General features: G+C 39.4%; 1 protein-coding gene across 5 annotated transcripts in view; it reads left to right on the top strand.

Annotated features, from left to right (window-relative positions):
- The window catches only part of KCMF1 (potassium channel modulatory factor 1), a 55,883-nt gene that overhangs the window by 31,140 nt on the left and 12,498 nt on the right, over positions 1-12,245 (top strand). For all 5 annotated transcript variants that reach the window (XM_046905626.1, XM_046905624.1, XM_046905625.1 and 2 more), the window contains one exon: positions 9,880-10,019. In XM_046905626.1, coding sequence (XP_046761582.1) covers positions 9,880-10,019 — 140 coding nt within the window. The remainder of the gene's footprint in view (positions 1-9,879; positions 10,020-12,245) is intronic.

Genomic DNA, 12,245 nt, shown 5'->3' with positions numbered 1-12,245 from the left:
TGCCAAAGCATGGTCCCACGAACAGTGAAGAATATGGAGCTGTGTTACCTGTTTTCATAAAGGATTTTGAGAACAGGTGTCAAGATTGCTGGAAAAAATCAATTTTTAGTATACTTGCAATTCTATTTTCAGTTGACATGAATTACCAGATTTTGAAATGGAATATTTGGAGTTGTAATTGGACATTCAACTCAAAAATTGATCATGCCTCTTTACCAGACTTCTGTAAAAACTCTTACCAGAGAGAAATATCCCTCACTTCACAGTCCCTCCTTATTTGTGTAGTGCCAAAACACTATGACACATGTCTGTGAGGAACTGTTTACAAGGATCAAGTACAGGAAATGTGGCAGTAGAGGTTGAACCTTCCCACCAGTATTCCATTACTTGTTGTTGCCATGTGATGGCAGCAGAGGGGCAGTCTGACAGAATGGCAGGTGACATGGAAGTACAAATGAGGCAAAGGTATGTCACTGAATTCCTCCTTGTGGAAACAGTGGCACTCACTGACATTCATTCATGCTTGGTGAGTATTTATGGAGGCCACACAGTGAATGTGGGTGCACTGAAAAGTGGGAGGTGTGTTTCAGCAGTGGTGACGTTGGCAGTGGGTCACTTCCACTGGTGCAGATTTTTCCAAGTGTGGCACACAGGCTCTTGTTCATCAGTCATTTTCATAGGTAATGGTGGTCACCATGTTAAAAAATGTTTTGTAGCTGAGAATGTGCTCTGTCAAATTGTGTTACTGTGCTCTTTGCATCTGTTGTAGTTTCCATGGAAATAGATACGCATTACTTTCGGTGCCAGAAAGTTGGGCACCCATGGCCTATGTGCAGACAACTGTAGAATTCACTTCTGCACGCTGTTCTTAAAGCTGTGATCAAGTTCAGGCTTACACTGGGTGGCTAATCATGTAGACCAATTCTACGTTTCTAGGATTACTTTGTCATAGAGGAAAATAACATTATTTACCTTCTGGTGAATTTCTAGGCTTTGTAGGCACAGAAGTGCCTCCAAAGGAGAGCAACAAAGCTGGTGAGGGGTCTGCAGCACAGGCCTTATGAAGAGCGGCTGAAGGAGCTGGGATTGTTCAGTCTAGAGAAGAGGAGGCTCAGGGGGGACCTTATTGCTCTCTATAACTACCTGAAGGGAGGTTGTAGTGAGCTAGGGGTCAGCCTCTTCTCTCGTGTGACTAGTGATAGGACTAGAGGGAATGGCTTCAAGCTGTGCCAGGGAAGATTCAGGCTCGCTGTTAGGAGAGGGTGGTCAGGCACTGGAATGGGCTGCCCAGACAGGTGATGGAGTCACCGAGCCTGGTGGTGTTCAGAGAGCGTTTGGATGTGGTGTTGAGGGACATGGTTTAGTGAGAACCATTGGTGAAGGGCGAATGGTTGGACTGGATGATCCTGTGGGTCTTTTCCAACATTAGCAATTCTATGATTCTAAGTAAAGTTACAAAGCGTACTGCAGAAGATGGATTCCTCCAGGTGTTCTCAGCGTGCAGTGGTTGTTGTTGTGGTTTTTTTGTTTGTTTTACTTCCCTGGGGACTTGAAAGTAGTATAGGAGCCCAGGTAAGACCACTGAAAATTAGTAAGAAGACCTGGTGATTTCTGGCAACCAGTTTTGAATCATCCTACTGGCATATCTGTCTTTCAGAAGTCAGAAGTATGGGCTAGTATTAATTTGGAAGGTGGGTGAGGTACAACACGATTGTGGTTGTGGTATTGTTCTTCAGTCTTTACTGAGACACTGTTAGACGATGCTTTATTCTTTAACAAACAGATTAAATGATCCCATAACATGGATAGAGTTGAAAGTACACATGACATGAAGCTTCACTTCTAAAGCATAAAGTCATGTATTTCTGAGAGGTCAGAAAGTAGAACTTTTGCAATAGGTTTTTGTTTAAAAACAGATGTTTTTCAGATACTGTTGGTCACTGTACTGTTGATACTGATCAGGACAATGTAGAAGTTCAGAGCGAATGTCATAGTTTTCTTTTTCCTGACAAAGAATTTTAATGTGTTAGGATGCTTTATGATTTAAGTGTGTGACTTCCACATTACCTCCACTGTTGTAAAGGCAAGGTAATACAAATTGTTAATAGAATATCCTACCAGAATCCTACTATATTATATTACTTTTATTAAAGTTCTGTATAAACCTATCTTCAGTTTCTACCTTTGATGCTTATGTCACAGAAAACTTTGACATCTTTTGTAGCTATGTCTGGGGCAAAATGAGCTTTTTTAAATGAGTAGAACCTTAATGTGCAGTGTGAGTTCTGACTGGATTAACTGGAATTAGTCTTGAGGTTTCTGTGGATTTCAAATGCTAGAACAAGATCTATCTAGTAAATGCATGTTTTGCTAAGCCACAGAATTGTGGAGGAGTCAAGTTTGTTTGGAAAGGGACTCTGGATATCATCTGATTGAATCTTCTGTTGGCAGCAGGGTTTTAAATGCGCTGTCCTGCCAAGCCTAGAATGTTTTCCTTATGTGAGGTTTTTACCGCTTCCAGACAACCTTTTCCAACATATATTGCTTGTAGTAAGTTGGTGGGCTTTTTCTTGTTGTTTTTATCCATGCGCAGCTTCCTCCTGGAGCATCTCATCCCTGCAGGCTCTTACTCTGTCAGGGGAGTAACTCCATTTCCTCTAGAACTACCTTTTGGTCGCTCCAAAAGCAATGCCTCCTATTCAGTTCCATGGAAACTACAACAGATACAAAGAGCACAGTAACACTGTTTGGTAGAGGACATTCTCAGCTACAAAACGCTATTTTTCAACATAGTCACCACTGTTAGCTATGAAAATTAGCGATGATCAAGAGCCTGCATGCCATGCTCATAAAAATCTGCAGCAGTGGAGATGACCTGCTGTCATCACTGCTAAAACATACCACCTACTGCTTCACTATGCTCATATCCATTGTTTGGTCTCCATAAATGTTAAGCAGGCATCTATGAACGTCAGTGCCTTTTTTCTTTCTTGAAGAATTCAGTGACATGTCTTTGCTTCATCTGCATTTGCATGCCACATGCCATTCTGTCAGACTGCCCCTCTCAAAGCAAATTCTCAACTACAAAGCATGCATTCATTACAGTCATCACTGTTAGTGGTGTGTCTTCACCAGCAATGAACAAGGACCTGCATGCCATACTTGTAAACATCTGCATCAGTGAAGATAACCTGCTGTCATCACTTCTGAAAATGCACCACCCACCACCTCATTGTGCTGATGTCCATTGTTGGTGTTCATATGTGTTCATCAAGTCAGCTGAATGAATGTCAGTCAGCTGGTGCCTTTTTTATACATGGAGGAAATGCAGTTATGTAACTTTGCTTCATATTCACTTGCATGTCAGATGCTCTTGTGTCAGACTGCCCCTCTGCTGCCATCTACAGCAGTGGCAAAATGTAATGGTGATGTTTGGGAAGGTTCAACCTCTACTGCCATACCACCATTCTGAGTAGCCTTCATGGAAGGCTGAGATTAGATACACTTTGAGCCTTCTCTGGGATTGATGGGCCCCATTCCTTCTGCCTGTTTTCTTATGTAAGTTCTTCAGCCCTCTGTCCATCTCACTGGACACAGATGTGCAAGCATGCATTCCCTCTGCCCTGTCCGAAACTTAATTTTTTTGATATCTGTATTAATTTGGACCCTCTATACCTGTTGTGACCTAATGAGTGCCTAGAAAAGTGGGATAATCAACAACCCTTGATTTGATTGTTATTGTTACTGATGCATGCAGGTCATGGAAGAAAGAATTATCAGTTGTTTTTAGATTTCACTTCAGTTGGCTTTTTTTCTAGCAAGTGTGATTATTGTTCTGCATTCATTTGTAGTGAAATGGGAGAGATCCGATGAGCTGACTAGATATCTTACCAGTTGGAAGTAGATCCCTTCAACCCGTAGAGAAGGACAACATTTATGATTTCCAGAATATTGGAATCTAGATGACTAGTACAGCTTTATGGCTGTATCATTTTGTCATAGCATCAGTCAGAGCTAATTCTGTTTGGAAAGAACTAATTTGGGTCTGTGGTCCAACCTTCTGGTATAAGAATTCTGCAGACTGGGAGAAGATTTAAAGCCACCCTGCTGAGAAGGATTTGGGTTTCCTGGTGGATGAAAAACTTGATACAAACCAGAGTGTGCACTTGCAGCCTGGAAGGCCAACTGTATCTGGGGCGCATCAAAAGAGAGGCAGCAGCAGGAAGAGGAAGGGAATTGTCCATGCCTATTTTGTTCTCTGTGAGACCCCATCTGGAGTTCTGCATTCAGGCCTGGAGCCCCCAGCTCAGGAAAGATGTAGAGCTGTTGGAGTGGGTCCATAGGAGGCCACAAAGATTGTAAGAAGACTGGAGCACATCTCCTGTGGAAACAGACTGTGGGAGCTGGGCTTGTTCAGCCTGGAGAACAGAAGGTTGTGGATTGACCTCATAGCAGCCTTCCTGTACTTACAAAGAGCTTATAAACAGGTGGGAAGTCAACTCTTTACCTGGTTAAATAGTGATAGGACAAGGGAGAACAGTTTTAAATTAGAAAAGGTGAGATTTAATTAGGTGTTGGGGGAAATCTTTCACTGATAGCGTGGTGAGGCAGTGGCATGGGCTGCCCAGAAAGGCTGTGGATGCCCCATCCCTGTGGTCCTTCAGGGTCAGGTTGGATGGGGTCCTGGACAGCCTGAGCTGGTGGGGGGCAGCCCTGCGCATACACAGTTTTGGGAGTGGGTGGGTTTAAGGTCCCTTCCCACTCAAACCATTCTGTTATTCCACAATTCTTTTAGCAGGGTTGACTGTGAGGTCAGACCACCTTAATCAGGGCCTAGCCCAGTCCTCTGCCTCCAAGGATGGAGATGGTTCAAAGCTATGTTAGAGAAAGTTCAGACTGGACATTAGGAAAAACATTGTTGTTAATAGTTTGACGCTGAAACAGGCTTCTTAGAGGCAGTTGCTCTGTTCTTCTCTGTAAGAGGCATTCAGAGAATGTTCTCAGTGGTATGTTTTTGACTCTGTGTCAGTGTCAGAGTAGTCTGACATTTGGACTCAGTGATCTTGGGTAGTTTCCTGACAACTCAATATAATGGATTCTGTTCTTTGATATCTTGTTCCACATCTTGCCTGTGTGGGGGAACATTTTTCTTACAGCTGTCCTTCAGTAATGTTCCACACTGAAGAACCTGGCTTAGTTCCCTTTGTCCCGTCTTTGTAGGTGTGGGGGCAGCAAGTGCCCCAGAGCCATCTCTGCGGGGGCTAAAGCCCTGGCCTGCTGCTTTTCCTCACAGGACAGTGCTCCAGCTCTGACACACTGGCCTTTTGCCGAACTCGTGTTAGTTTTTTGATACCTTTCCTCTACCAGGAGGCCTCAGACAGGACACAGGGCCTGGATGAGGCCTGTGCAGAAGGGAGCCCCTGCCCTGCTCACAGTTCCCCAGTTCATGGCTGGCCCTGCTCAGCTCTCCTCTGCCAAGGCAAAGTGCCTGCTCCCAGAACTGCCCTGGCATCACTGTCAATCACTGCCTGCTCAGAGTAGGCTGGGCAGGATTTGTTAAGATGAGTGTTGGTCCCTTCCTTGATGTAAATGTTTATAAACAGAATGTTCCTAAAAAATTTTTTCTTTGTGCCTATAGGAGAGTATCAGGCAAGCTTTAGGATGGTTTTGTTCAGAAAACGAGCAGCGAAGCAGAACAAACAGCAATTTTAAGACTAATATTTTGAATAATGATTTCTTAATGAATGGTACAGAAACATGTAATTATTTTTAATGTGTTGTATTAACACCATTTATTTTCTTGGTGCACTGTCAAAAAATATTTCAAGTAAACACACTACAATTTAAGACCAGTATTTTTACTTATATGTATATAACAAATTGAAATGAAGCTGCTCATACAAGAAAAGTAAAACTAAAATGTATGCCCTTGTAAAGGAATATGTTTAGACAGAACGCAAGTACAAGCTGTTGTGAAACGTAGGCTTGAATCATCTGTATCAAAGTCAGATTTTATCTGAGTGACCCTATTGTACTTCTGTTTCATTACTAGCCTCCTGCCACGTTTCCGAATGTATTAGTTAAGCATTTGTGTTAAATGCAAGTAGTCTGTAACTATAGGTGGACGATGACACAGAACTGCTCGTATTTGCTTGAGTTTTTACATAAAATTAACTTTCTTCAATAGCAGCTATAATTTTTAAACATTGTTGAGCTTGAAGCCTTAACTTCATAAACTATGGTTGTTGTCTTTTTAGACAATATTTCACTCCTCTTGCTCTTTTCATGTTCTTCCCCTAACTGATCAACAGTGAGATAATGAATCTTCTCCTCTAGGAATGTGATTTCATCTGTTGGTTTTGTTGACTTTTTTTTTACTGAGCAGCCTTATCTGCCTTCCCAGCTCTTCTGAGAAGAGGTCCAGAGGAATTTGAAGAGCTATGTCCTCAGACTTTTTTGTAGGAAGGCATTTGGAAAACGTCAAAAATCTGAAAGATTTCTTTGTGGCCACAAGGGATGATAATTGGTAATGGGCCAGTTGCAGCAGAATAGTAATTTGTGGAGCCTCCTCATTTTTCCCCAAACTGCTTCTAATCATAAGGGCTTTTGTTAGCAAATGAGCTTAAGTAACATGAGTATAGTAATTATTTCTAGGACTCCTCATGTACTTGTTAAAATACAGTGGAGAAATATCCATTCAATAATTTAAGCAAAAAAGATGCATTATATCACTTAATCATCATTCTCTTTTCTTGTAAATTTTAGCTATAGTTTAAAATAAAACATTCTGTATTTTAGGTTAAAAAAGGCAGAAGCTTGATTGTAAATGGTGGAGGGAGATTGAAGTTAAGGAGGAAAAAGAATGGAGATAACTTCTGAAGGGGAAAAAAAAAATACATTTGCCAATTACTGCTTTTGTTTCTCATAAGTACTTTTTGAAATATTTTCTTCCAGATGGAGGCCGTGCTTGTTTGGCATGTGTTATGTGTGAGTTATAAAAAGGATGTGGGAAAACATGAGAGTGTAATTGGGAAGCTGGAAGGAACTCTAAACTTTTAATTTTGGGGGTTTTTTTAATTAATAAATGGCTCGCTTGAGATTCTCTAAAACCAGGGACCAGGAAGACGGAGTTTGGCAGCACTTGTGAAGCCTGTCTTCTCTGTAGCAGTGTGTAATGCTGGAATTCTTGACGTCTGTACTGAGCTAACAGCTTATGTAAGAAAGAGATATTTACCTGCATGCTGATCTGTTTACTGTCTTTAGATTGTCTGACAGATTGTTATCTGTCTTTAGATTGGTAATGGCTCCATGGTTTTTAGTCCTTTACTTGAAAATATGTAGAGGCTTTTAGATCATCTAATAATTTCAAGGATTTTTTTGTAGGTACGGAAGCTACTTTTGATACACAAGTCTTCTAAACAATGTTTGCTCCTTTTTGTTAGCTTGCTGTCTTTAGTTGTTATCTTATTACATCCAAATCAATATAAAAGGTGCCAGTACTTGAAAATTCACAGGAATAAGACTCCCTGGCCAGGAAGGACCTTAGAGAAAGAGAGTCTTGGTACTCCTGTGTGTGTGTGTGTGTATGTGTTTGCTGCTTAAAAAAAAAAAAAAATCTGTTTTCTAATATTAAATTAATATCATCATCATGAAAAGGGTCCTACTAATACTTTAGGGAAATCAAAGGATCAACTGAATGAGCAGTCATTAGTTTCCAGTGTACGTCTGGCATTTTTGCTATTCACACAGGTATACGGATTTCTTTGCAGAAGTTATTGCTGGATTACTTTAAGAGAACAGCATAGTGTTTTCATATGAAGAGATTAAATAGAGTTAAATTTGGAATTCTTCATAACTATGTTAAGATCAATGCATACAGTAACAACTTGTGTAGTCAGCCTCTTTACTTAGGATTTGTCCAAATAAAATATTATGGAGGATTCTTTCATCAGCTGTCACTGAAGCTTTTTGTATTTATTTATCTTAGTCAACGGTCATCTTTGAATCTTTTCCTTTTGAATATATTTTAAGTGTATTTGTTCCCCTTTGCATATAGTTGATCCAGTCAGGGACAATTTAGCAACTTTTCAGAACTTCCTATAGAAACCTTGTTCTTTCTTCCTTTGAAACAATGACGTATTTAAATCCTTCATATTTGATTATGTTGCAGCATAGTGGCAATTTTTTTTATACCTCCACTCTTGTTTTTAGCAGCATTGAAATAGGAGTATGAATGTGACTCTTGGGGAAACTTTCTTAAGAGTTCTCAATTAAATGTATTTACTGAAGTGCCAGTGGGGACTCCACCCCTAGTTCTCTGAATTATTTGTGTCTTCTGTGCTGTATCTGAAACGTTCTCTATAACACCTCAGTCTTGGAACCAGTTGATTACCATGTGACTTTTCACTGCATGTTCTGTAAACGTGGTTGATCCTTCGTTTAGGAAGGGAGCTTTCTGCTTTGGATAGTTGGACGTAGGTTTCTGCCATTTGCACTTGAGAATAAATTAACCTAGATCCAGCACCGTAATCAAACTGTGATGCTTAATCTCTTGGACCACTTAAAAAATCTGAGTTTGTTAGGAAGTGCTTCCTTCCTATCTGCCTGGTATACCTTACCATACCTGTTGAAAAGGCATCTTTTATTTTTTATTCTCCAGCACTCAAAGTCTCTGGAAGCTATTTTTCAGAGCAAGGAGAAGAGGGACTTAATGAACATAAACTGTGTTCTGCAATGTATTTTATCTGCAGAGCTTTGTTCATTCATCTTGTATCTTTATGCTAGCATGGTACTACAACGTATTTTCCTGTGTTGGTGTTGGAGTGTTAGCCCTCATAACTTAGGTAATGTCTGTTAGTATAATAGACTGTAGGTACATGTAATTTTTAGCTTCAGCATTATCTTTTGTATTGCTACAGAAACAAAAATACTTCTCTTCCTCATTTCCTAAAAACAGGTCAGTAGCAGAAGATGAAATAAACCTTGGGAAGTGGTGACTTATGCCAACAGAAGGAAATATTCCTAATACATTAGATTGATATTATCTTGGGATGCAGGACATGTTCTTTTAGCTCTTCTTAAGTTTATAGAACAATATTCATAATTCTCTGAAAATCTGCCACTTATTTATCATTGAGTCCAAGAAAAATGATAGTAAATAAATTTTAAACAAATTGCTCAAGAAAGGTGTTTTTTAATCCTGATGTGGATGTGAAGTTTGTTCATGTTTCCTGTAAAGTATGTAACTTCTGCAGAGGAAGGGAGCGGAAAAGCATTATTTATTGCATAATTTGTTAGATTGTCGTGCTAGGTATGGAGAGCTGTTAAGTTAGCAGTTCAAGAGCGTGTGCTTTTGTTAGTGCTTGACTTCAACACGTACTACTGAAACTAGCATGTAACAGAGTTCGATTTCTTTCTTGTATAATTTCTGTATTAAAGTATTTCTAAAAGTTCTTACTGCTAAACAGTTGCTTAGTTCTGATGTATGGAGTCACAGAGGACTTCTGAATTTAAATCTAAATGTGTGATTTAAATTACCAAAGTGATGTTGTACCAAGGACAGCAAGGGGGATAGAAAAGTGAAGATTTGGCAGCAGCAGCCAGGACTCTTTGCTTCTACTGACTATTAGGAAATTATATTATGTTTGCTAATGAAAATGAACTAATGATCTGTATCCTGGCTGTTTGTCATGAGTAATTGAAGGCTTCTTGAATATCAGCATATGGCCTCTGTGGAGGATTAAAATGGCAATCTCAGTTAAATTCCAGATTAATTTGTCAGTGATATTACAATCAAGTACGTAAAGAAAGGTTTATATGAACACAGTAATTGACTGTAATGCTTTGAAGTAACTTCTGTTTAAACACTTTGTGTTCCAGATTTGTACTATGGTGGAGAAGCTTTCTCTGTAGAGCAGCCACAGTCTTTCACTTGTCCTTATTGTGGAAAAATGGGTCATACGGAAACAACTCTTCAAGAACATGTTACTTCTGAGCATGCGGAAACATCAACAGAAGTGGTAAGAAGCATCAGAACTCTTTAATTGTGGTGAAAATTCATTAAAAAGAATATTCAGGAAAACGGGTAAAATGTCCCACTTGAAGTATGAGTTCTTTTAAACACTTTCAAAGAAGCCATGCTTCACGATATCAGATTTTTCTGGGGGGGGGGGTTATTCTCAGATAATGAGCTTCCTTTTTACTTTTATGGTTGCTGTTTGGTTACTCTGATGTAAAGGTTGCTATGTTTGGGAGCTTATGCTATAAGACAACACTTAAAGCATTCTTGTTGCTGTTCTTCTAATTTACCGGTGTGCAATTGCTAAATGAGTTTACAGTGTTGGGTAAGACATAGCTATGGCAGTCCTTTGTTACCGTAATTACATTCTGTATGCAGCAGAAGCTGTAATTCTTCTGTGACTTGTTCTCAAGGCGGCAGGAGAGGAAGGGACGTAGTCTCCATCTCTTAATTGGTAGAACAGTTGACACCATTGGAAACACACTTTAAAATACCTTTTTGGGTGTTTAAGTTGTATTAGTTCCTACTTTCCCAACTACCTTTCAGAGTAGGTGAAGCAAGGCTTAACAGAATGACTTCCAAAGTGCTCTTGTCTAGTTGACTTTTTTTTCAGATTCCTAAAAATACTTGGTTGCTTGAAGTGGATTACTCATTTGTAAAACACTGTGAAGTAATTACTCACAGGGTTCTCTGTTCTGACCTCCTGGTTATTTGTTTACTTTCCAAGGAATTCTTTTGAAAATGAACCCTTCTTTCAACCCTGTTAAGGATCTTGAATAAGGGAGTGCTAGGGGAGGTAACTTGATAGTTTTGAAGCTCTGATCTTTCTTGAAAAGATAAGCGGAACAATTTACTTCTGTCAGTGGCACTGCAGGGTTGTAAGTTGCCTTACTGATACTCTTGGAATTTTAATAATATAGATTTTTTTCTTAAACGCTCCACCTTTCAAACATACCATCAACTGGAGATTGACATTAGGATGACTTTTCTTTCGTGGCCTAGTATTGCAGTTCTGATTTGCACCACTTGATGTCAGTGGTATTTTCGTAACTCAGTATTCACATCCTAGGTTTTTTAATTTGGCATGTCCTTCTTTGCAGCTGCATCTTCTAGAATTCAGTATGTAAAGCCTAAATTTGTGAGCCTAGACACCTGCTACCCTACTGATTTCTGAAAAAGTTGTATGTGTTAAAATGAGCCTTTGATTTTTGTGAGTCAGCCTGCAAAAACAACTTTTGTCCTGATTCAGATAATAATAAAAGGCAGTATTTTAGTCCCTTAATACGATTGCATATGTTTGTGCCAAGTATTGCTTCTGAAAGTTTAGCATGCAGAAAATGTAAGGCTGCTTGAGTGCTTGATAGTGAAGGATGACAACATGACTAATGAAGAAAATCTTAGGATAATCAAATTGTGTTATCCTGGGCATTCAAGCAACTGTTTTTGCTTACGTCTTGACCTTTTAGTACTTGCAAGTAGTTCTTGTTGGTGAAAGGTGGACTCTACCTGAAATCCTTAGGCAAGTCTCCAGGGATGGACAGCTTTATATTGTTCAGTCACTCTTTACTCCTAACCTATCTTTCTAAAAGAATAAGTCAAAGAATTCTTGTCCACTGGAGGGAAAGAAAGAAGTACTGTTAGTAGTTCTGACAAGTAGAATTTTACCATTCTGTATATTTGGACTGTTGAAGATAAGAGGGTGATTTTGCTCAGTGTTTGACAGTGGTAAATATAGCAATATTAGGTACTTGTGAACAGGGTGAGTTTGACAGTGTTATCTTGAAGAGTAGTTTAATGATGGGTACTTAAGTCAGAAAATTATACTGGTGTCTGTGGGAGAAGTTGAAAGGTTCAGACTGACTAAGGTCCCTAAGGTTCCATGCTAAAAGGAAAAACAAAACAAAACAAAACATTGGTGATATTAATGAAAACTAAAATCTCAATAATTACCAATATTTCTTCACCAGTCCAAGAGTAAGGAGAAGTTTTACAGGGCAAATGCCAGAGAATATGGGTATCAGTGTAATTATACCATCGGTGCTGGGTTTCAGTTCAGCCTAACATACTGAATATGATGCAGCATTCAGCTAGAAGTCTGCTAGTGTTGTAAACAAACTCAAGTTTTTGGAAACTACATTGAATGTCATATTTGAATCTCATTTCAGAGTAAAGATACATTTTCTACTTTATGTCACTCTTCATCAGATTTGTCACATCTGGAATGGCA

This window comes from Gallus gallus, chromosome Z, assembly GCF_016699485.2.
Source record: "Gallus gallus isolate bGalGal1 chromosome Z, bGalGal1.mat.broiler.GRCg7b, whole genome shotgun sequence".
NCBI classification, from domain to species: Eukaryota; Metazoa; Chordata; class Aves; order Galliformes; family Phasianidae; genus Gallus; species Gallus gallus.
Note: the sequence above shows the minus strand (reverse complement) of the source record. Positions and strands in the feature narration are given on the sequence as shown.